Consider the following 26,281-nt stretch of genomic DNA (forward strand, 5'->3'; position numbering starts at 1 on the left):
AGAAACATAGTGCGGTCCATGGATGTTTGTTTTGTGTAGCATTTTTTGGCTTTTGTAGATTTTTGGAAGTGGCAGAATTTAGACTTTTCTGCTGCAGCAATCAAAAATTCAAAACCCACTTTCACAAAGTTAAATCATGGAGGATTTAATCCAAAGTGTTTAGACTTTGGTGCCGCACTAATCAAAAATTCAAAAAACGCTGTCACATAATTATGATCCACTTCATACCCCCATTCAAGAAGTCTAGAAACTCCAATTTTTTTAACAATATTTCTCCCAACTTCTAGATAGCATGCTGTTATTCCATATGAAAATGATGTTATTATAAATTATAACCACACCTTAACACATTAGCATTTATGAAAAATATTGTCCCTAATATTACTCTTTAGAATTTTCCCCAAGAAAACCACACAAAACACGGTTTTACAAATAAAAGCTTATAGCTAAAAAAAATTGAATTCATCCAGCATAAGTTGCCCATAAGTATCTTAATCATTACTGCTTTAACAGAGCAAAGTTTAAAACATTCCAATCCTTCTTTCAAAAAGGAATTAATGCAAACTAGGATGGGGGAGAAAGAGAATTCAAATACTACAACTTTGCACATTTATTTGAGATTTGGATGCCAATATCTCTGAAAGCAATGCACTGTGAGAGTGTAGCGGTGAGCTTCTTCAAATCATCTGTTGTGTGTACCGCACTGAGAGTCACCCAAGCCTAGAAGTAACAAAAGAAAAATAATTTAAAAAAATAAATTCGTGCATTTGACAAAACATCAAGCAATTCATATATGATAGAGAGTCAAATGAGAACAGAAACCCGAATATGACCATAATTGATGGCTTTGCTTTTGATTTCCAAACTGTGACCTGAAAATATCTTTTACTCCTATAGCCTTTCCGGAGGCATCTTGTACATATCTTTATGTATATGTATTTTCAGTTTTCCACTATATACACTGATTTGACCTATCTTTTATATAATCAGTTTGTTAATAATTTGGCAGTTGGCACAACTGCATACACCCTAACTTGAGCAACCATTGACAATTCTAGTGAACAGAATAGATGGAGCATGTAAAAAGCACTAAGGGTCTAAGGTATGAATACATATTTGTATATATATACATGAAAGATATAATAAATAATTGCAATCCAATTTTTTCAGTGGCAACCAAAATTTCTAGTCCAAATTGGAAATACTATTCACAATATTTTCAGATAAAGGTGTGTGAAGTGTGAACATCTGGGAATACCTCACTTTTGTGGGGTGAACAACTCACAATCCAAATAGTTGATGAGGGAGAGCAATAGCAGCAGATTCATAAGATTGAGTCACCAATAAATGTACAACTGAAACTAAAAAATTGCACGCACACATATACAAAGAGACAAAAGTATAATGAAGATTGAAGATTCATGTCCCGGCAACGGAAAATTATTATTATTTGACCAAAAAAATGAAGATTGAAGAGTACATAACAAACCTGCATGAGTTGGGAGGCACTGCTGGGGGTCTGACTGGGGTTACGTAGAAACCAGATGTCAACAAATGCCTGTTTTGAAATGATTAATTGACATATTCAGTAGTTGTTTTAGCAATGACCATAATGAAACAGAGAGAGGGGGAGGGGGGGAAGAAGAGAGAGAGAGAGAGTGACCGGCTAGCTTGCGGTGCCTTTTCTTCACTCCCTACAATAAACGATATTATAGGACTTTTGATGGGGATTCCAGTAAAAGCGCAAAAGTCCTGTACCCTTTTCCAAATTTCCCTTCTACGCCATGTTTCCTTTTTCGCCACAATGACAGAAGCTACCTGTGATACTCAAATTAACAAAGAAATTGTTTCACCAAGGAGGAAAAGGTGACAATTAGTTGATGCAAATAAGAATTAATTTTCTTATAGGAAGTATAGCATATAAAGATCACCAATCTATGACATCATATTTTCTTCAGAAAATCACATAAACACACACACACACATACAAAAATAGCCCCTCAAAGGTCAACCCTCATAGAGTGGAAGTAGCAATTGAAGTGCGAAAGCATCAAAGCTTTGAATAGATTTAAGAATATTTTTTAAAAAAATGATATAATCGCAATTGTTATATAAGGGTTCTAAAAAAATCTCCTACAACATGAACATGTTAGGGAAGGTAAGAAATAAGCCTAACTCTGTGAGATGTGATCAATAAAAATATAAGCGAAGGAAATATCAGGCACAAATACAAGCATGCCAAATTTATGTAGTTCGGCCAGAAGTAGAGTTACGTCCATAGAGTTATTGCAGTTTCATTATAACAGCTACACACACATAGCCCTCTCCAGCTAGAACCTAGGAAGCATGGACACGAACACGGTTACTGATACAACACAGCTAGAATGCACGGACGCGGCTGGGAGGGTGCCGCACCCGAGTCCGACGCGGTTGACCGCGTGTCGGTGCCGCGTCTGCGTTTTTTTTTTTTTTTTTTTTTTTTTTTCTCAGATTCGCGCCGACTCGGCTCGATTCGCACCGACGCGGCTCGATTCGCGCAGAACCGGGCTGATTCGAGCAGAATCGGGCCGTATCGGCCATATCGGTATATATCGGCCGGCGACCGATACGGCCGATACGGCCGAAACAAGCCGAAATTGGCCGTGAAAATCGCCGGAGAGGCCGAAATTCTGACCTCAGATGCGTTTCTTGCCTTATTCTTTCTTTGTTTTGTGAATCAAGTATATTAATGTGTTTTTTAAGAATATTTTAATAGTAAAAATATATAGAAAATATAAATAAAAATATTTTTAATAATTTTTTAATCGCCGAGTCCCGCCGCACCCGCACCCTACTTTTTCAAAAATTGCCGAGTCCCGCACCCGCACTCGCACCCGAGTCCCGAAACGCACCCGTGCTTCATAGCAACACAGCGACATGAGCAATTTCTAAAATAAAAATTAAACATGACATGACAGGTACGATACTGGTATGACACAAGTACGTCACCCCAAATAAAGTGTCCTTACTTCATAAGCCTAGAACTACATTTTAAATGTGTGAAATTACCATAGTGCGTCTAGGGCTTCTAATGTACTCTTAAATCCTCATAATACCCCAAGTAGTTCTACAGATGCCAACTTGCAATGTCAAACAATTAATGAATAGGATTTCAAGAACTCCACAGTAGAGTTATCATAAAAAATATGGCAGATCCTAATCCGTACCAGAACCATGAACAATTGTTTATTAATAACTATCAAACAAAAAAAATGAGATTTAAAGTTTCATCAAATGAGCCCCAACAAAACAGATTGCTAAGGTTTACCATGGGCAGCTGCAGCAATGGGGATCGGCATAGTAGTGGAAAATATAAAGGAGCGTCCCCTTGATTGTATGAGTTGCTTCCAACTTTTGCTGTTCATATATCATTCAGAAAATAGCATTCCAAGTCAGACATATTTTCACATACAAGAAACAAAACATTCAAGGAATTCATTATATAAACTATAAAGGCTAGCTCTAGAAAATAAGAAAAATGGTTTGTTATGCTGAGTTCAAATCTTCTATCCCACTTTTCCTGCTTCACTCTATACTCCACTAATAAAAACATGCTACGTGTTCACCTAATTAATTAAATACTATCATTATTGACTTATTAATACTACCGTTATTAATTCATAGTAGTATTTAATTAATTAGGTGAACACGTGGCAAGTTTTTATTGGTGGAGTATAGAGTGGAGAAAGAAAAGTGAGACAGAAGATTTGGACTCTGTTATGCTATGTCCAATACAATGAAAAGTCTTATATCGCCTAGAGTTGTCTAGATGAGCCCTACTTCTATTGATTTATTTTTATTCTTTTGGGTCAATACCACAAAGGAAGAATGCAGGACACTAGAACAATTACCTGCATGCTATGAATCCACCAATGCAGCCTGTGGCCTTACTTAAACTGCCAATGCATATGTCGACATATCCTTCACAATTGAACTCCTCAGCTACTCCGCCCCCATTTTTACCACAAACTAATGTTCCATGAGCCTGAAAAGAACTCTCAACAACAGTAACTCTGTAATGCTCAAAGCATACACATGCATCAAAGTAGGTATACAGCAAGAAGCCATTTTTCCCTGTGCCATATTCGTATTAAACCAAGGTGCAAGTTGGAAGTTAAAGAAGATGATGATGATGATAATAATAAATAAATAAATAAATTTGATTGTCCAAAAATTGCTCAAGTCCATTATCTCTATGCCTTAGATGTCAAATAAATATCATAGACTTTACATTTAAGGGTTAACATCAATCCAAAGGACAGGCTCCAAAGAACTTCTTTTGATTTCATAAGAATCAATATACAAAAGTGACTTACATCATCAATAACGAACAAAAATTGATGCTTTTAACGAAGCTTTGCAATTTCAACCATTGGCGCTACCCTAGGTACTGATTCCTAGTGGTTTCCCCGCTTGGTGCTGACTCCAAGCAAGGCCTAGGTGCTGACTCCTAGATCATATCTATTTATTTTATTGTTGTTTCAATTTTGTTCTGGTTGTCCTACGTCAGTTTTGGTATCAGAGCAAACACCGATTTGTTGAAGCATCACTGCAGGAAAGAGCTAAAAAATATCACCCAAAAAAAAAAAAAAAAAAAAAAAAAAAAAAAAACCCAGATTTTGAAGCCAACCAGAAACCTCTAGTCCAGAACCCACAATCAAGTCTCCAAATCCCTTGCAACCACAAAGAGAGAAGAGACCCACGTCGAGACCCATCGGCAACCTCGACCAACCACCACTGATATTGACCCACCAGCTGCCGAAACCCACAGATTAGCACTAAGTTGCCGCCGACCCACCAGCCACTGCCACCGACACTATCAACACACACATCAGCCACCGCCGCCGACACCATCATCACCACTCCTCCATGTATCGTGCCGCCACTACCTTCCCTGTCGTCGCGCCGCCACAATCACCGGTCCCTAGCACTGCAAGCCCATCGCCGGTCTCTTTTAGTTTCTGTAGTCTTTCTTTTTAGTCCGTGGTTTGAGTTCCTTTTAGAGTCTGTACTTTAAGTTTCTTTTAAGTCTGTGTCTGTAGTTTCTTTTAAGACCGTTTGAATTTTTTTTAAGTCCGTGTCTGTAGTGTCTTAAAGCAACAATGTATTTTATTATTTTTGCAAAAAAAGAAAAAAGAAAAAAAAAAGACCCAGCCTACGAAATCCAAACCTGTCAACCAGCCCAGTCTCAGCAACTATTTGAGAAAATAGTCTTAGAAGCCTATTCCAACAATCTGTCTAGAGAACATCACAGCAACTCAGGTTCTTGTTCCAACTTCCAACTATTTGTTGAAGCACTATTTTAGAGAATCATGGTAATATTAAAAGCACCTTATTTTGATGGTTATGAAACTTATCCACGAGATTTTGTCAACTAGATGAATGGGATGGAGCAATTCTTTGAGCAAGCAAATTTTGCAAATAACAAAAAGGTTAGGTATGCCAAGTTGAAGTTAAGAGGTAAAGCATAAAGGTTTTGGGAGAATCTTGAATATTTCCGCTATATATATGAGGTATGAACCTGCCATCAATGTGTGGGAAGATATGAAAGAAAAGCTTTGTGATGAGTATTTGTCATCATACTATCGAGCTAAGTATCTACCCCAATCTCAGTGTGGTACTTTTCAAGTTGAAGCAAATATGATGAATTCTCATACTCATCCTATTTCATGTCCTCGGCGCACTTTTAAACAATCTACCAAGGAATTATCTACCAAGGAATTAAAGGAATTATCTGTAAAGCTCATGAAAAATGTTCAAGACAGGATTGCTCAGATGAAGCAAAAGAAGACTTAAACCAATTCAATTGCGAAACCAAGGATACTTGATCACAATGAACTTATTGCTGCCCCAATCAAAGACAACATTGATGATGATATCTTGGTCGTGGAGACTCCTCCAGCAACACCAAAGCCTAATGTTGGCACAGACGTACATGCCTCGACAAATGTTGCTTTCACATGCGTGCAAGGAAATGAATCTATTGAAGAGCAGCAAGGTGAAAAGATGGTGCCTAAAGAGAGTATTATGTTAGAAGGTGCACATGATGTGAAAGTTGAAATTGTTGAATGTGCTTCTGATCAACCCTCCACAGTCCTTGAAGATCTACATCTTGGTGAAGTCGAAGAGATTAAAACCACAGTGCTTCCTATGGTTCATAAGGTTCAAGAAGAGATTATACTGATTCCACACATTGATTTTGTTATTCCAAATGAGTTTGATGTGGTGGAATTCAAGGTTTTTCTTTTCCCTATGCTCCCTAAGGTGATTTCAAACTTGAAGCAAGTGTTATTTGTCAGCATCCTAATCCTTCAATGTTTTAAAACTCGAGGTTGAGTTTTCTCCAACCAGAGGAGAATGATGCGGGAGATGCAAGAAAATTATTATTTAATATTATTTATGTTTGCAAGTCAATTGTATTTTTATGTTTTAGGTCCTAGTAGTTTATTAGGCTATTAGTATTTTAATTTGGGAAGCAAAGTTATTTTTGTAATAAGGCAATTAGGGTTTCCTTGCTAATTAGAACTAGGGTTTAGCAATCCTTTATAAGCAACCTATTGTACTCCTTGAGGAGATAGTTGATATTTTTGATAAATGAAAAAAAAAGCCGTTTGGTCTTTCTTTGGTCTAATGCTAACTCCAGGTCTACCCTAGGTGCTGACTCTTAGTAGTTTCCCCGCTTGATGCTGACTCCAAGCAATGCTGACTCCAACCAAAGCCTAGGTGCTGACTTCAAGGTCATATCTATTTATTTTATTATTGTTTCAATTTTGTTCTGGTTGTCCTGCGTCATTAGCCTACATGGGCTTACAATATATCCTCTTGGGCCATTACACATAAACTCATATCTATATCTTTAACAAGATTCATGGTGGTAATTTCAAAAGCATCATTGCCAGGCTACTCTATATAATATTTGGAGAGAAAGGGATGATAAAATTCATTGTGGAAAATGCATAAGTGAAGAGAATTTTCTGAAAGTTATCATTAATGATGTCAGGAATAGATTGCAGTAAGAAGAGGATAAATAGATCTACTAAGAACAAATTGTTCTCATTGATTTTAATTTGGGTTTTAACTCTGCTTTGTTTTCAGGTTGCTGTGTTTTGACATAATAATCCTTATTGGTGTTCTAGTTTTTTCAGATTAGCCACTTGTTTCTGTTTGTTTGTGCTGTAACTCTTTTACTATGGATTTAGAAAAAAAAAAATTTATTGATTATGATTCTCAATCCAATCCAAGATAGAAGTTTCTTAAATTATTGTTTGAAAAATTAATAAATCAATAAAAGAGAAGAAAATTTATAATTTCATAGAAAGTATTAAAACCATTAACTGTGTTTTGTTTTGTTTTCAACCACATGGAGCTTGTCAAACATGAAACCAAGCGTAACACTTACTATAACATGACTAACCTGTCAGTTACAACGACTTTCCTCTTCAATTTGCATTTCAATCTGTCGAAACCAAAAATGCATTGCAATACTTAATATATATGCTTAACAGTAAGGACACTGAAAGTTTAGGACATGTGCATGGAAACATACAATAGTGCATTAAGGTGAGACATGTCACAATGTCGATAGACGAACACTTCCACACTTTGTTGCCGCTCAGCAAGATAAATACCATCTATTATTGATGCATGATTTTGTGCATCAGAAAATATGGCAATCCTTTCTTCCTCTGAAGGTTTTCTGTCCACGGCCAGAAGAGAGGCAATACTTCCTATTGTTACCATCAATGCCATATTGGCTGCAAACCCTGTTGGACAGAGAAGGCAATCCTATGGCATAAATTTAAAACAAGAATGCATTAGTTTTCTGTTGAAATAGTCGGAAGGTCATACATGAATTACAAATTGTGATCAAAAGAATGCAACCTAAAGTACTAAACCTCCCAGGAAACACTGAGATCAACCACATGATTAATCTCTGTGGTTTCAACCAACCATATTACATATTGCAATTCCATACATAATCATCATCAATGGAACCAGATCAACATGAATGTAGAATTCCAACACTCTAGTTGAAATTCTTTCACACCTCATGACAACATTTTAAGAATTCCTTAAATACTTTTGGGTTCTATTGCTGTGATCAATTCCGTTTATATAAGAACAAACACAAATAAAGAAAAAAATAAAACACATTAACAGCTAAAGGCATTATTGTAATACACCTTTTACCTCTTTCTTCTGTAGATCTGCCAAACTTGATTCTAGTTGCCTATGTTAATTAGTATAGCCGCAAATTAGAGCAGAACCCCTTGGGCCCATTCCATGTTCTTGGGCTGCCTGGTTTACAATAATGTTCATAATTGCTTAGGAGTGTGTTTAGGAAAAAGGAAAATTTTCATTTCAAAACAAAACTACGAATGTGGCAAAAGTGTACTTTGATAAAGTTAATATCATCAAGCACACCTTCACAGCAGCCCTTTTAATTGTTGGATGTGAGGACAAGCCCAAATAATCATTTCCACAGAACAAAAGTAGCTTTTTGAACTGCTGAAGATGGGCTCCTTCTTCATTATCATTTACCTTATCGCTTGAGAATGTCTCCTCTCCTGCAATGATTGGTGTCAGTGTGAAATTGTGAATGATAAGAAGCTACGTTTTAGTTATATTCAAGGTTCAACAATGTCTTAGTACCAAGGTGGTCCCTAGAGATTCCTGAGTAAAGAATAGAAATGGTAGTGGGGTAGAAATATACAGATCTTCTAGCTAGAACATCTTTCATGCACAATAGACACCATAAGAATACTTGGTGACAACAACAGATATGACACATTTGGTTATGGAAAATTTTTTAATAACAGATTCATCTCTGTTCTGCATAATAATTGATTTACGCTCCTTTTGTTTTGAAGTAAAATATTTTCAGGAAAATATTTTCACATTTTATGATGTTTGTTTTGCAGTAAAATATTTAGTCAAAAGTAAAATATTTTCAGTCAACAAAAATAACTAAGGCAAATTTGTGTAAAATATTTTACACTTGAAATATTGGTAAAACATTTTACATTTTGTTCTCTTCTCTCAGCCCGATGCTCTACCTATTTCTCACACTCTCACACTATCAGTATTTTCTCCAAAACTCAGTCCACCACGGTGCTTCTCTCCCACCTATAACCGGTTTCACCTTAGGCACCACCCATTACCGGCTCCTCCCTTCGCCGGCGCTACCCATCACCAGCTTCACCTGAGTTTTTTTTTTTTTTTTTTTTTTCCTGTAATCCACCATTGTTGTTGTCAGCTCCACCATTTCTTGGCCACCTCCACTGTCATCAACTCATCCACAGGTTCTTAGTTTTAATTTTTTCCCTTTACTGCCGAGTGGGTTACCAATCTGGGTTTTTGCTCCGCTTGGGTCTAGCGTGGCTACTTTTGTGGGCTGTCGTGGATGGTTAGGACAAATTGTGGGTCATGGTGGTGGCTCGTGGTGGCAGAGGGTGGGTAGCTAAGATGGTTTGTGGGTTGCTGTGGTGGCTATGTTATGGTGGTGGTTGGGTGTGAGAAATATGCCAACAACGATTTTTGTGATAACTCTGTTGAGAATTTTGCACTTTCTTTTCTTTTGCAATCATCCACGATTCTATACTTGCATTTTAAAAATTTTAAAACACTCAGATTCTTTATTACAATTTTAGGAATTCTGCATTGTTGCAGAGGAAGAAAAAAATGGCATTTTAAACAACAAAAAGAAGCCTCAAAGCATTTCTCTTCAAAGTTCTCCCTCTGTTGGTGTGGGTGAGTTTCTGTTAAGTGATTGGGGTGTTTATGTTTCATTTTGATTAGAGATTTCGGGAATTTTTGGGATATTTGTTTTGTTTTGTTTTTTCTTCTTCCAGTGTTGAACTTGATTTTCAGGATTCAAGGTAGTCCTTTTTGTAGTCCTTGTAAACCAAAACAGTTTTGTCCTCAATCACAATGATTTTAAGATAGTCTTTTTTGTAGTCCTTGTAAACCAAAACAGTTTTTTCCTCAATCACAATGGTTTTAAGATAGTCTTTTTTGTAGTCCTTGTAAAATTTTATGCTCCCTCCATATCTATATATTTTTTTGGAAGTTAATAAAATAAATTAGTTTAATAATTTTTTCTATCCATTTTACATTGTGTAATGTACTGAAAAATATTTTACAAAACATTTTCATGTACACAGTCAAACACGGTAAAATGAAAATATTTTCCTGCAAATATTTTACATGTAAAATATTTTACTTTTGCAAATATTTTACATTGAAACAAACAGAGCGTTAATCTCAAACATTCTTGGTCACCATATTCTTCAATATCTTTTCCCCCAAAATTCACTCAAAACATTCTTGTCATTTATCATGCATCATTTACCAGCCAATATAACCATCCACACACCCCAAGAGCATTAGATATCCTCACAGCCATTCCATGATTGCCATATCTCACCTGCCACCCTAGACAAAACATAAATGCAATTAGCACACAAGAGTTGTATGTAGGGCAAAATTAAGGAACAATTCCTTAGAAATTGTACCTTAAATTCTTCAATTAAATTGAACATGGCTGCATTGACCCATTTATGTTATAAATAATAATTAAATATTATTCAACTACATGTAAGACTATACAGAGGAGACCTATTTATAGGCAAATCTTAAAAAAGAGGAGTAATTATTTAGTACTCTCAAGGTTTCAATATTTAGTATTCCTTTCTTTTACATGAATTGTAGGTCCTTCTAATTAAATCATTCTGGGAATGCATCTGAGAAGAAAGAATACCACGTCACTGTACTTAGAGAGTACAAATTTTTTTTCCATAAGTGTAGTGCCTATACTTATATATGGGCTTGTCAGGTTTTGCTTTTGGAGGAGTTAAAAAGTGCTTCAAGGGGTTCAAGCTCTTTTGGCTGAAATTGCCAAACAGTTGGCAATTTTGCTTAAGAGCTTTCAGGCAGTCCTGAAACTGAAAACAAATTTAAGGCTAAAGCTGAAATTTTGAGCTTTTAGTTAAAAGCTCTATAATTTATCGTTCATAATTTATAAATCCATTAACTTTATAAAAGTACTATTCGCGTTAATTTACCAGATTCAAAATGCTAAATAGCTTTTGAGGCAAAACTCTATATTGGGTTTACAACCAAATGAGTGCTCTGATACACACATATATATACATAACAACATGGTCTGACACAGTAAGACATTTATACCGTATCAATTTCAACTGTCAGAGACTTTACCAAAGGCAACGTATAGCAATTTGTATGGGTGGCCCAAATGAGACAACGCATATGGCCTTTGGATAAAAATCCTCTCCCTTTATCATTATCGAAATTCAAGCACTCTTGCTTAGCAATCTTGGATTTGTCGATTTCCCATCTCCTTATACCATGACTGTTAATGTATTTTATTGTATTCAACCGTGGACCTTGGTGATATATATATATATATATATATATATTAAAAAAAGTAAATATGTCAGTTTTTTTTTAACAATTTATTTATTTTATATGTGAACAAAAATAGGATAAAATTTAGTTACAAAATTGGATATAGCCTAAAGCTAAAACCTTACTCAATATCTTTTTATTAAAGGTGAATTTTGACAAATCTACCCTTGGATTATATATATATATATATATATTTTTTTTTATATCCTTTGTACTTACAAAATTTCTAGAAAATTAAAAATCAATAACTATGTCATCAATAAATTTTTTAAATTGCAAATTTTTGTAGTTTAAAAATTATGTATAAAATATAAACTTTATAAATCATATAGTAAATAATATTATATTGACACAAAATTTGACATGTGTATTAAGAGCGTAAAAAAAACATTTTCGAAATATATAATAATGTTTATTTTATTGAGTAAAGTTGTAACCTAAAACTACAACAAATTATGTAACGAAACATTGTCCACAAAAATATTTGTCATACAAGGGTAACCTTACCTGACCTGTCAAATCAAAGTAAGGGTCATAAATTCTACAACTTGGCTGACTCATTTCTGTCATGAGCTTGGTTTGTTGTGAATCAAACTAAAGTTGCGGCTGAAAAATGCAATTTTTTTTATTATTTAGTTTATTTTTACTATAATTTATGGGTCTCATTGTACTTTTTGGTATTATTCATGGATCTCACCGTATTATTTCAGCTAATTTTTAGCTTTATCTAACCGTATTATTTCAGCTAATTTTTAGCTTTATCTAAAGTATTTTCAACAAAAAAATTTCAATTTCAGTTAAATAAATTGTTCCTAAACGGATTCTAAACCGACTCTTTTTCAGGTTTAATATTGAACAAAATAAACCCTTCCATATTAATTAATTAATTAAAAAAAATTTTTAAAAAAAAACCTCAACATCAATGTCCAAATTAACCATCATCTTCCCATAAGGCGTGTCATGGGTAATTATTAATTATTCCACGACTTATCGTTTTTGTAATTCAATGAAGATAAACAAAATAATTATACGGTATCTTATTGTGAATTGACACTTGTCCATCTCATTAATATATGATGAAACGACCTGTCGTACAAATACCCTGTCTTAAAAGGTTTCTTGGTTTTACTTTTCCCTTTCTCCGTAGCAAGTGTTTTTAAACTTTAGGATTCAGAATTCGATTAACACTAGGAAACACCAACACAATATCTTTTAAACAATTGCTTGGTATATATTTCCAGTATAAAAAAACGAAAAGAAAGCCATAGATTTTCCTTCTCTAGTTTAGTACTATTTTTCTGGAGTAAAGACCATGAAACGTAGATAGATTATCACGAGTAACCATGATGTTTGTACATCCTTCAATGATTTGGGTGATGATTAATCTTCACCCAAATCATGTTTCCTTCTAATGAAATGGTTCAAGCTTTTTCTAAATAAAAATTAAAGAGAGAAGAAGAGAATATATAACATACCAACCTTATGTTATGTGTGAATTTCAATGTGATTGACAAATTGTGTGTCACTCCACATGATTTGAGTAATTAGATAAGAAGTATTATACAAACAAATAGTTTGTATCATATACAAGCTTCTATTCATAATGTCTTTCTTAGTTAATAATAGTAGAAATACTATATATTTTTTTCACATATTATTATTACTTTATCACTTCAAATAGTGAAGGAAATCAAAGTAATGTTGAATGGCAGAGTGGGAGTGTTTATAAGTTCATGTGGTTTAGGTCTTGAATGGCGGAGTCATATGAAAAGGGACAACAATAACAAAAAGATGAGAACACCAATTTCTAAGTCACCAAGACAACCATTGTTGCCATAATATATGCTAGTTTGAGATATCAGCTCAAAGATCGTGTTGTTAAGGCAGCTTTATATAGATTATTTATGTTAGGCCATCTACTTTGGATTTGTAATTGATCAAAAAATGTTATGAGGGAATATGCTCAAGGCATGTCTCAATTCACCTGAGTGTAACTTAGTCCTCTTCGGCTCAAGCTATCAACTTCTTATTACAAATCCCCTCTAGAAAAACTAGTGCTAGTGAATGTAGGTTTTCTAACCCTTTCTTTTAATTATGCCCTAGAACTAAGCATGCCTTTATTTCCTATTTCTCCGCTTGGATATATTGAAGTAAGCGAGCGTTGTTTTTTTTTTTTTTTTTTTTTTTTTCATCCTGAGGAGGAAGCACTCTCATGGCCATTTTTAATGTCTCTAGGTAAAACTCATGACCCCTTACACATGATATGCTTCTTTTATAATTTTATTATGCAAGACACAATTGAATAAAATTATTGTAAATATAATTGTATTATTATATACAATAACTAGTTTATTATATGTTCATGAATTTTTTTTTTTTTTTTAATTTCTTGTAATTGAAAAAAGAGAGAGAGAGAGAGAGGGGTTGGCCTAAACTGTCACAATCCAAGTAGAGGTCAACCCGTTTAGGTCAACCCTATTAATTCATGAGACTGCTCGTCGGTGAAATACCACTAAAATAAGAATACAAGTTCATATAGGAATATATAAGAAATCGATTTCCACTAGGGCACATAGACTTTTTAAACAACTAGTTAAATTCCCGCACAATGTGCGATGCAACTTATTATTAGTTTTCTCTAATATTTCGATAAGTTTTGCCAAAAATATTGTAACTTAAATGATTGACGCCTCAATTTCCAATAGAAACATTCAAGATTCAAATCCCTACTCCCAACAATCGATGTATAAAAATGATATTTCAATAAATTTTATTGTAAAAAATTGTAATCTTCAGTTATTTTATATATAGACAAAATAAAAATACACTAAGAGTAGTATAGTGATTTGATCATACTATATATATATATATATATATATATATGCGTGTTTACAAATTGAAAATTGCATGACATAGTAGCTAATATAGATAGGCATGTTTCATGCCTACTTAAAAATGCATATATCTTTTGTAAGGACGCGATTTGTAACGACCCGTAACAGTGTTGGGTTCGCACGTAAAAAGGCCCAAACAATATCATTTGTAGAGCGTGGGTTTGAAAGGCTAGGCCTTGGTCACCGGACGGTGGGTTTTTTTCGTGGTGTTCATATATGGTTAAGTCGTTTTCGCCCTAGGAGTCCTTCTCTTGGAGGCGGGCTGGGAGGCTCTGGTTTTTGGCCATTTTTCCCAGCCTCTCCTATGGATTGCTTACTTTTCTTTTTTATACTAGCAGGTGTCCCTTATCCTTCGTCCACGTGTAGGATCGATTCTTCCAAGACTGATACTTGTCCCATCAGCCCATACTTGGAGTGGTTGGGGGTGGTTGTAAAAGCTGAGGAGTATGGTCCTGTCAAGTGCAGAGTGTTGAATGGCAGTAATGGCAGCTTTCCTTTTGTCCTTAGCCGTTATTCTATCCAGCGTCTTCCTCTTTATTGACCTAGATATTTTAGATCTTTTTTCTCTTTCAAACTGTTCCTATACCGTTTTTGCCCTTCCTTTTAGTGAGACCTCGGACATGCCGAGGACTGAATCGTTCTCGGCTGCGTCCCAAGATTATTTTGTACTCATATTAACGAGCCTGCGCTACAACCTTCCTCGGCTCGGGCCTTGGGCCCCGATGAATAAATGGGCCAGGGCCTCAAATCATTGGGCCCCACAATAGCCCCTCAAAATCCTGCTGTCCAACCTCTGGGTTGGGGAGGAGGGTTTTGGTAATGCTAATCTTTTGTCACGGCTCGTTTAACTCTGTCCTTCATTAATGTTGGTGTCTCTTAATCTACCCAGGGAACATTCCGGGCTACGAGAATTGCTCTGAATTCATTCATAATGCGTTTCTGCCGTTTGATTTATCCAAAACGCGCCTTTAATGATTTCCTTTTACGAGACTATTTAAATTCGACGGTTATTGACGGTATGGGGAAGCGGAACAGGTATCTTCTTGTTTACAGATTTTCTTGGGAATCTGGACAGATTAAATGCCTTCCGTCTTACCCTTCATATAAGAAGAAAAACGATTAAATGCCTTCCGTCTTACACGTGTAGGATCGATTCTTCCAAGACTGATACTTGTCCCATCAGCCCATACTTGGAGTGGTTGGGGGTGGTTGTAAAAGCTGAGGAGTATGGTCCTGTCAAGTGCAGAGTGCTGAATGGCAGTAATGGCAGCTTTCCTTTTGTCCTTAGCCGTTATTCTATCCAGCGTCTTCCTCTTTATTGACCTAGATATTTTAGATCTTTTTTCTCTTTCAAACTGTTCCTATACCGTTTTTGCCCTTCCTTTTAGTGAGACCTCGGACATGCCGAGGACTGAATCGTTCTCGGCTGCGTCCCAAGATTATTTTGTACTCATATTAACGAGCCTGCGCTACAACCTTCCTCGGCTCGGGCCTTGGGCACCGATGAATAAATGGGCCAGGGCCTCAAATCATTGGGCCCCACAATAGCCCCTCAAAATCCTGCTGTCCAACCTCTGGGTTGGGGAGGAGGGTTTTGGTAATGCTAATCTTTTGTCACGGCTCGTTTAACTCTGTCCTTCATTAATGTTGGTGTCTCTTAATCTACCCAGGGAACATTCCGGGCTACGAGAATTGCTCTGAATTCATTCATAATGCGTTTCTGCCGTTTGATTTATCCAAAACGCGCCTTTAATGATTTCCTTTTACAAGACTATTTAAATTCGACGGTTATTGACGGTATGGGGAAGCGGAACAGGTATCTTCTTGTTTACAGATTTTCTTGGGAATCTGGACAGATTAAATGCCTTCCGTCTTACCCTTCATATAAGAAGAAAAACGAGAGGTTATTTCTCTTGTACAGAGACCCTTTTAATCCTTCTGAAATCTAAAAATCCTTAGCCTCCCCCAGAGTTTCCCTTATCCGATCGCTCACACCTTGCATCGTGATAAGTCCAAGATAGGAATGGGAATGAAGAGACCATACCCTTCCCAGAAATGTTACGTTCTTGCGAAGCTCAAAATGGCTTGGTCAGGGCAGGCATGGGAGAGACTAAAGATATCCCTTATCTTCCTTTCAATCAAAATCCGAAGCAGGGGCTCATCGCATCAAACTTCTGGTGCGGCTGAGCTGGGATCTCCCATTATCAGTACGAGCCGCTCTTTTATGAGCATAGCTAACATGGCACCAACATGTTAGGAGTTAGGACTGACGCAGGGACGAAGTATCCCTACTTCTTCCTCCCTTCCTTCACTGGTGTCTCCTTTTGACTCTCTTTCTTCTTCTTTCCACCACCAGATCCATCCTGGTGCTTTTCCTTCTTCCTCTTCTTCTCCTCTCCCACCAAGGAAGGTCCTCCTCTCAATATGGGTGCCACTGGGGCAGAGTTTGGAAAGACTTGGGAGCAGAGCTTAAAAAGATTTCTGTTTGTTTGCTATTATTTTTTATTGTTTTTATAACTCATTTTCTATATAGGCTTTGTTTAAGCCCTTCATTTTACACTGTAACACCTCTTTACATTAATAAAGGTCATCATTTCTTGATTTCGTATATTCTATCTCTTCTTTTGAAATAGTTATGCCGTGAATAGACGTACTATCTTGTAACTTCTTTCTTTTTATTTTTATAATATGAACGTTGTTTGGGGCCGAAATCTCAGTAAATAAAAAGATCTTGCTCTGTGCTTATTGGAACTATCTGGCATAATAATGCCAACTTAAATAAATGGCACTCAGGGCAGGAACCTTCACTGAGGAAAAGGTGTTTATAATGAACTTAATAATATTGTTTGGCTCAATAATGCCGACCTGAGGAAGTGATACTTAGGGCCAAAATCCCTTACCAAGATAAAAGATACGACTATGAGCTTATAAGAGCTGTTCGGCACAATAATGCCAACCTGAACAAACGACACTTAGGGTCGAAACCCTTACTAAAGAAAAAATATTATTATGAACTTAACAAAGTTGCTTGGCACAATAATGCCGACCTGAGAAAGTGATACTTACCCCAAAAATAGCCGAGATGACAGCTGAATGCTCGGTGTGGGGTAGGAGGTAATCACCCGAGGGCATATAACCCAAAAAATGAACAGCCCCTTCAGGTTGCCGAGTAATGAGGCGTTTTACCATCTTCCTAATAACTTTCATAGCTTTGACCTCTTCTGGTACTTGATTCACGGATTGAGCAATTTAGAATTCTTGTTAAGTAGCTGACCTTTCCATAGGTTTGAGTCCGAGGACCATGCAATACCTTGGTTCTATCCAAAACTCAGTTTTTTCTTCCAAGTAGTTGGTTTCCCCATAGGTTTGAGTCCGAGGACCATGCAATACCTTGGTTCTGTCCAAAACTCAGTTTTTTCTTCCAAGTAGTTGGTTTCCCCATAGGTTTGAGTCCGAGGACCATACAATACCTTGATTCTGTCCAAAACTCAGTTTTTTCTTCCAAGTAGTTGGTTTCCCCATAGGTTTGAGTTCGAGGACCATGCAATACCTTGGTTCTGTCCAAAACTCAGTTTTTTTTTTCTTCCAAGTAGTTGGTTTCCCCATAGGTTTGAGTCCGAGGACCATGCAATACCTTGGTTCTGTCCAAAACTCAGTTTTTTCTTCCAAGTAGTTGGTTTCCCCATAGGTTTGAGTCCGAGGACCATGCAATACCTTGGTTCTGTCCAAAACTCAGTTTTTTTCTTCCAAGTAGTTGGTTTCCCCATAGGTTTGAGTCCGAGGACCATGCAATACCTTGGTTTTGTCCAAAACTCAGTTTTTTCTTCCAAGTAGTTGGTTTTCCCATAGGTTTGAGTCTGAGGACCATGCAATACCTTGGTTCTTTCCAAAACTCAGTTTTTTCTTCCAAGTAGTTGGTTTCCCCATAGGTTTGAGTCTGTGGACCATGCAATACTTTGGTTCTGTCCAAAACTCAGTTTTTTTCTTCCAAGTAGTTGGTTTCCCCATAGGTTTGAGTCCGAGGACCATGCAATACCTTGGTTCTGTCCAAAACTCAGTTTTTTCTTCCAAGTAGTTGGTTTCCCCATAGGTTTGAGTCCAAGGACCATGCAATACCTTGGTTCTGTCCAAAACTCAGTTTTTTTTTCTTCCAAGTAGTTGGTTTCCCCATAGGTTTGAGTCCGAGGACCATGCAATACCTTGGTTCTGTCCAAAACTCAGTTTTTTCTTTCAAGTAGTTGGTTTCCCCATAGGTTTGAGTCCGAGGACCATGCAATACCTTGGTTCTGTCCAAAACTCCGTTTTTTCTTCCAAGTAGTTGGTTTCCCCATAGGTTTGAGTCCGTGGACCATGCAATACCTTGGTTTTGTCCAAAACTTGATTTTAAGTAGTTGGGGGAATTAACCCCTCGACTACGGCATGAGACCTTGGGTTTTTGGGGAGTTAGCCCCTCGGCCAAGCCCCTAGAACCATCCGTGCGACTGACGCTATGAAGCGTAGCCCCTAGTAAAGAAACATAGCCCCTAGTGGAACTTTACGCTAGAACACTACAACCAGCTGTTAGAAATGACAAGGGAACTGTCTCGACCTACCGTCTATGCCAACACACAAGCCTTTCCCACAGACGACGCCAATTGTAAGGACGAGATTTGTAACGACCCGTAACAGTGTTGGGTTCGCACGTAAAAAGGCCCAAACAATATCATTTGTAGAGCGTGGGTTTGAAAGACTAGGCCTTGGTCACCGGACGGTGGGTTTTTCGTGGTGTTCATATATGGTTAAGTCGTTGTCGCCCTAGGAGTCCTTCTCCTGGAGGCGGGTTGGGAGGCTCTGGTTTTTGGCCATTTTTCCCAGCCTCTCCTATGGATTGCTTACTTTTCTTTTTTATACTAGCAGGTGTCCCTTATCCTTCGTCCACGTGTAGGATCGATTTTTCCAAGACTGATACTTGTCCCATCAGCCCATACCTGGAGTGGTTGGGGGTGGTTGTAAAAGCTGAGGAGTATGGTCCTGTCAAGTGCAGAGTGCTGAATGACAGTAATGGCAGCTTTCCTTTTGTCCTTAGCCATTATTCTATCCAGCGTCTTCCTCTTTATTGACCTAGATATTTTAGATCTTTTTTCTCTTTCAAACTGTTCCTATACCGTTTTTACCCTTCCTTTTAGTGAGACCTCGGACATGCCGAGGACTGAATCGTCCTCGACTGCGTCCCAAGATTATTTTGTACTCGTATTAACGAGCCTGGGCTACAACCTTCCTCGGCTCGGGCCTTAGGCCCCGATGAATAAATGGGCCAGGGCCTCAAATCATTGGGCCCCACATCTTTCAATTATTATTATTTTTTACATTCTTGATTGTGTGTTACTAAAAAACAATTTCCCTTTTTGTTGGACATGGTTTCAATTGTTGCAAAAACAACTAAATTTGAGTAAAAATGTTATATTTCAAATCAATTGTTTCTCACATTAAATAAATAAATAAATAAAAAAACCAATTGTTTCTCATATAAATCTTAGAAAAATGATATTAAAATTTCATTATGCTTAAAATAATTAATATAACAAAATAAACATATTTATTATATTAGTAATCTTTCTAATTATATAGAATACATACTATAGTGTTAGTTCCACACAAACACATATACACCCGCGCACACACACAAAGAAGTTAGGAAATTTAAAGGATTAAGATTAATTTGAGTGAATTTAAAATATTTAATTTTTTATGGCTTTTGTGACAATTGTTGTCAAAACAACTAAACATGATTAAGAATGTCATATTCTAAATTTATTATTATTATTTCAACTAAAAATTATTTTCTATATAGAGTTTATAAAAATAATCATATAAATTCATTTAATATAAATAATTAATGCACAACAATAGATAATTAATATATGCTTTTACTCTATTGGCTAATTCAATGAACTAATACTTTAATATAAATATAAACTTTGTTAAAGTAGAAAACTAAATAAAGAGAACTTCAAAGAATGCGCCACATGGCACAATTTCATATTCTCCAACATGAGGTCTCTGCTTTTATATATACTAGTTAAAGGCTTATGCGTTGCACATTTTTATCATAAACTTATAAAATATATATTTTATCTGATAAACAATAATGAAATAAATAATTATTATAATAACAAAATAAATAAATTGTATTGGTATAATAACTATCAAATATAAAATGATAACACCTAAATAAAAAATTATTATTAATTTTGTAACATACCAATTGTGCTCTAATGAGAATTTTGTATCTTTGTGAGATTGTTGAGTATCTCTTTGTACACTATATGTATTCTTGCTCTTGTTTATCATTGTTCTTTATTAGAAAATTTCATGATCGATAAAAATCAAATTGTTATGAATAATTTATCATCAAATTATCAAGACATGCTTAGTCATAAGCTAAAAAGAATATTATTCTCTAAATCAAAATTGAGATGATGAAAGCAACATATTACCATTGAAACCGTGTCATAAAACACAAAATAATTTAAAAAATAATGTCTAAGCATATTTAATGATTGATTTTCAAACCATAATCATATAAATTGGATAAAACTTAAAATTAGGTTAAACAAAAGACAAAAAATACACAAAACATATTCAATTTAATGGTAAAAAAATAGAGTAAACAAATACATACCTGCAAGGTTGTAGGTAGAAGAATAGAGAAAAAGAATCGTATGGTAAGTATTCTTTATGAATTATTTGATATTTCACATTGAAAAAGTTGATATAAACAAAAAGTCTAATGTTAGTCTAATTTGTGGAAGTGTAAAGTTGAAGTAAATCTTAAAAAAAGTAGCGTGTGAACAGAAAATCCAAAGAAAAAAAAAGTCATGTTGTGTTAAGAGGAAATCCAAAGAATTTAAGTGTTTTATTTAAACACTAAAAGTAGTTGCTTATGTAAAATGACTTTACCAAATTGCAACAATTTTTTCTAAACATAACTCATTTTAATCCAAAGAATTTAAGTGTTTTATTTAAACACTAAAAGTAGTTACTTATGTAAAATGGCTTTACCAAATTGCAACAATTTTTTCTAAACATAAATCATTTTGACGTAAGCCACAAAATTGTAGATATGGTCAGATTGTATAATGCTTATCTAAATAGTTACTGAGCACAAAAAAAAAAAAAAAAAAAATATATATATATATATATAATAATAATAATAATAATAATAATAATAAAAACAAAAGCGAAAACATATCAAGTAGGTTAATGTTTTCTACAAAAAATAAAAAATAAAAAAAAAGGTCGGTTAATGGATAATATATATCTACCAAGTACCAACAAAGTATAAAAATAAAAATTAAAATTAAAAAAAAAAACCATAGTTCTCTTCACCCATGAATGTTGAGTATGTGTAAGTGAAGTGAATATTATGACTATCCATAAAAGAAATAGTGAATTTGTGGAAAATCTAAAATTTAACAATAATATAATTTATGTAAAATTTTATCATTTAAATTTTAACAGATTTAAATTTTATTCAAATTAAGGGATAAATTTTAAAAATAGTATAACTAGTCACTAACTTGTACTATACACGAGAGCCTACCTATTTGTGAGGTAGATAAAAATAATTTTATAAAAAATTTAAGAAACTACACCATTGCAAGATTTGCTCTTGTATGACTTCAATTTGTATTATAATTTGATGAAGAAGTCATTGCTTGAACTTATAATGGCTTACAAAAAATTTGTCAGACAATTTCAGATATAGCAAAAAAATAACTCAAAAATTTAGATATTAAAACTTTTGAAAGACCAAAACATATTAAAGAATAAGATGATTCACGACTTAGAAATTATTGAAACAAAACAAAATATATATGATTAAACAGTAGAGAAATATAAGAGAAATATGAGTTACATTCAAAAGAATAATTTCAATTATTGCAAGTTTTTTTATCTTGTAAAAAACAACTAGAGAGAGTTTGGTGATTCATGTACGAAAATTACTTTTTAAAAAATACATCAAAAACCATAAAATAAAAATTTTTTTTTAACAAAATAGAGGAGAATAAAATAACATAAGAAGAGCTCATATGTATATGTTGGGGTTTGCTTTGCTTTTATAGTATTCATGATTAACCTCACAAATTTGGAAATAAATTATCAATGTTTAAGTTTGAGTTAAAGTTTGACTTGTTAGAGAGATAAAGTTTCACTCATTGTTAAATTTGGACTAAACAAAAATAAGTTTTTTTTAAAAAAAAATGATAATGATGAGTTTTAGTTGAACTTGTTACAGAGATAGAGTTTCACTCATTGTTAAGTTTGGATTAAACAAAAATAATTTTATTTAAATATTTTTAAAAAATGATAATGATGAGTTTGAGTTTTAATTGGACTTATTAGAGAGATAGAGTTTCAATCCTTGTTAAGTTTGGATTAAACAAAAATAAATTTATTTAAATAAAATGATAATTTTATTTAAATATTAATATTAATATTAATGGTAATGATGAGTTTAAGTTTAAGTTTAATTTGGACTTGTTAGAAAGATAAAGTTTCATACCTTGTTAAATTTGGACTAAAAAATAATAATTTTATTTAAATAAATAATAATTTTATTTAAATATTGTGTTAACGTGGAAAATTGTGAGAGTTTCAGAGGTTTCAGTTTTATATATAAGTTTGGATTAAACAAAAATAATTTTATTTAAATAAAATGATAATTTTATTTAAATATTTAAAAAATGATAATGATGAGTTTGAGTTTTAGTTGAATTTGTTAGAGAGATAGAGTTTCAATCCTTGTTAAGTTTGGATTAAACAAAAATAATTTTATTAAAATAAAATGATAATTTTATTTAAATATTAATATTAATGATAATGATAATGATGAGTTTGAGTTTGAGTTTAATTTGGACTTGTTAGAAAGATAAAGTTTCACTCCTTGTTAAATTTGGACTAAACAAAAATAATTTTATTTAAATATTATGCTGATGTAGAAAATTATGGGAGTTTCAAAGGTTTCGGTTATATATATATAAACCAAAAGAGTGATGATTTGAAGAAAAAACAAAACCAAAAGAGGCGCATAAATTTTCAATGTCTCAGTTCATCAAAAAAGGTTTTTCCTATGTTTTGGAATCACTCACCATGAAACGTAGGAAGCTTAACAACAAGGAGAGAAACCATGTTTTTACAAGCTTCGACGATTTGAGTAATGATTTGAAGATTGAAATTCTTTGTAAGTTTCCTGCAAAGCTTCTTGCAAAACTCACGTGTGTTTGTAAGTCATGGCAGTTTTTGATTATCAACTTTTGCTTTCCAAAGATGGCATCAAAGCTTGCATATACTGGACACGTTTCATGTGTTAAAAGATGCATTAATTTTAAGGATGTTCTTATGGATGAAAAGTTAATTGCTTGGTGGAAAACAATTGAACGGACACTCAACAAACGAGATTTGCTTGATTCATGCAATGGTTTGGTTCTAGGTTTTTACACAACCGCGCTGTATCCTCAATCACAAAGTTCAAGTCCAAGGTTATGTCGTTATTATGTCCTCAACATCTTAACCCAGCAATTTGATACTATCACTAAGCAGCCTCATCCAAGAACAAGTCGTTATAAATATGCAGCATTGGCTTATGACCCTTCTAAATCTTGTCACTATAAAATTGTTTATTTTCAGGGTTTTAGTGCACTCAATATTTACAATTCAAAGACTGGGGTTTGGATTAGCTTGAAATATCAACATCAACTCGAACATCATGTTCGTAAGGCTAACTGGGAAAAACGATCTGTTTATTTTGATGGTGCATTATATAGGTTATCTATGTCGGGTCATCTGATTAAGTTTATTGTTGATCAAGAAATCACTGCAAGTGCAAGAGTTAAGGTCGAGTCTATTGACCTACCTGAACTTGCCAAAAAGTCTCCGCTTGCATGTATTGGAGTAAACCAGGGTGTGATGCATTTTTCCCATTCGGACAAATCAAATCTGCGTATTTGGATGCTTCAACACAATTGTATTAGGACTGACAATAATTATGTATGGTTGTTGAAATACACAATCCCCTCCCAAGCAATTCTCTCCCAGATGATCCCCTCAACATATTTCAAACCAATGGCTTTTCATCCGTATGATGATACTATTATTCTGAGTCTTAGGGTTGATAATTGGTTTTGCCGAATCGAAGAGTACTATTTTGGTGACATACAGGAGAACAAATTGAGATTGTCTGATCCTCATACACATTATGGATCAGCTTGTAAAGTTGTCTTTCCTTATCTACAATGTGAAGTTCCTTTCCCTATTGGAACTGTAAGTTTCCATTCATCTTTTATATTTTCATAAACTCTATGTTTTGACTGTCTTTAGTTTTACATATATTTGTAACTTTTCACCAACTATATGTATGTATATATATAAGCAATAGTGAATTTAATTGCTAATTAACCATGTAACAAAACCACTAAAGAACACTAGAGATATAAGATTGAAGTGCCTTAAAACATAAAGTAAATAAAAACTTGTGAGTATTCACCACTTCGGGTTTGGAATATTTTCAAATCTTATGGTAGAAATAAGACTTTTGATGTGATGTTGCATATAATTTGGAATGATTCTAGGAAAAAGCTTTTTTTTTTTTTTTAATGTTTGATTTATATTCAACCTTGGCCAAAATAAAATTATTCATTGTTGAAGCTCACTTATTTGACAGTTCTTTCCCTGCTGAGTACTAGATTGGAAAATTTTTCATTGTACTTAATTCAAAGACTTGGAGTTTTCCCACTAGATTGTGCCTAAAAATTTCTAAGAACAATGACCAGTTATACCCTATATTCTTGCATATTTTAAATTGCTTTCTATAGTCTTTCAAAGCCCAAACATCCCACTTATAAGGGGTTTCTTTGAACTTTTTCTTTCCTATTTGTTAGTGAAACAGGGCTTCTCTGTTTAGCAGACTCATCTAAAGCTTTCATATAATACAAGGCATTATTGTGATTCTTTGAGAGATTTAAATATATTGTTTTCTTTTTCTTTTTTCCAGTTAATTTTCTTATATTATCCAAAAGAACTATGCAAAAACAGTCATATTAACATCCAAAATCTCTCAATTACTGATGAAGTTCACAATTCTAATAAAAAATTTTAGAACAAGGAAACTTTTTTGTTTTTGGCCTAAAAAAAATAACTACCTCAAGCATGCAACTGTTCTTTAGGGAAATCCTTCATCAAAATACTTAATTTTGTTTTCAGTTTGTTGCTTCTTTCATTGAAATACTACAGTAGTGTAATCACTCTTTGATTTGCTGTTTTTTATATAATAACCTAAATAAGTTTGTAATATTAAAGATCTTAGTAACTCTTCTCTTCATCTTTTGTCTGATGTAGGAAAAATTTACCAGGAGCAAAAGGACCATCAAGCAACCGGCTCACTTAAAAGATTTTACTTCTTCCTAGTTTTATTAGGATTTATTATTTGTCCTCTAACTTGCTTAGTTATATTGGAATTATACTACAAACATTTGCTATAACAGAAGAAATTTTTTTTTTTTTTTTCAAATTACAAACTATGAAGAGTATGATACATCAGCTTGCAAATAAGGAAGAAGAAAAGTGGACTTGAGTTAGTCAAGGGACGGAACCAGGATTTGGAGTTAGGATGAGTAACTCTGTTGCTCGCAATTTGTGATAACTTCGGCCTTTGACTTTACTTCTTAACCACTACAAATTTTTGTTTAAAACTTTTTGAAAGGTCAAGTTATTTGTTTTTTGTAAAATAGTGATTGAGCTTTTTTTTTTTTTAGCTTTATTATTAATTATTTTTGTTGTTGAGCTAATTTTTTTGGACTTGTATATTTTGTTTTAGATTTAATTTATTAATTTTTTTATGGCTTTTGAAAGGTGGAAAATTCTAAAACTACAAAAAATTTTAC

The 26,281-nt window shown here is 34.2% G+C and overlaps 1 protein-coding gene and 1 pseudogene across 1 annotated transcript; one reads left to right on the plus strand and one right to left on the minus strand.

Moving 5' to 3' along the window:
- Positions 1–379: 379 nt before the first annotated feature.
- On the minus strand, positions 380–8,337 carry LOC126699279 (8-amino-7-oxononanoate synthase-like; annotated as a pseudogene).
- A 15,155-nt stretch (positions 8,338–23,492) lies between these two features.
- LOC126700823 (F-box protein At5g07610-like) lies at positions 23,493–24,695 on the plus strand. Its single transcript, XM_050399007.1, has one exon. It carries the CDS (start codon positions 23,493–23,495, stop codon positions 24,693–24,695), a length of 1,203 nt encoding a protein of 400 aa, XP_050254964.1.
- Positions 24,696–26,281: the final 1,586 nt, after the last annotated feature.

This window comes from Quercus robur, chromosome 9, assembly GCF_932294415.1.
Source record: "Quercus robur chromosome 9, dhQueRobu3.1, whole genome shotgun sequence".
Taxonomy (NCBI): Eukaryota; Viridiplantae; Streptophyta; class Magnoliopsida; order Fagales; family Fagaceae; genus Quercus; species Quercus robur.

Bases quoted from the DNA above. Each gene is read 5' to 3' on its own strand.
- LOC126700823 (XM_050399007.1), top strand. From the start codon at position 23,493: ATGAAACGTAGGAAGCTTAACAACAAGGAGAGAAACCATGTTTTTACA.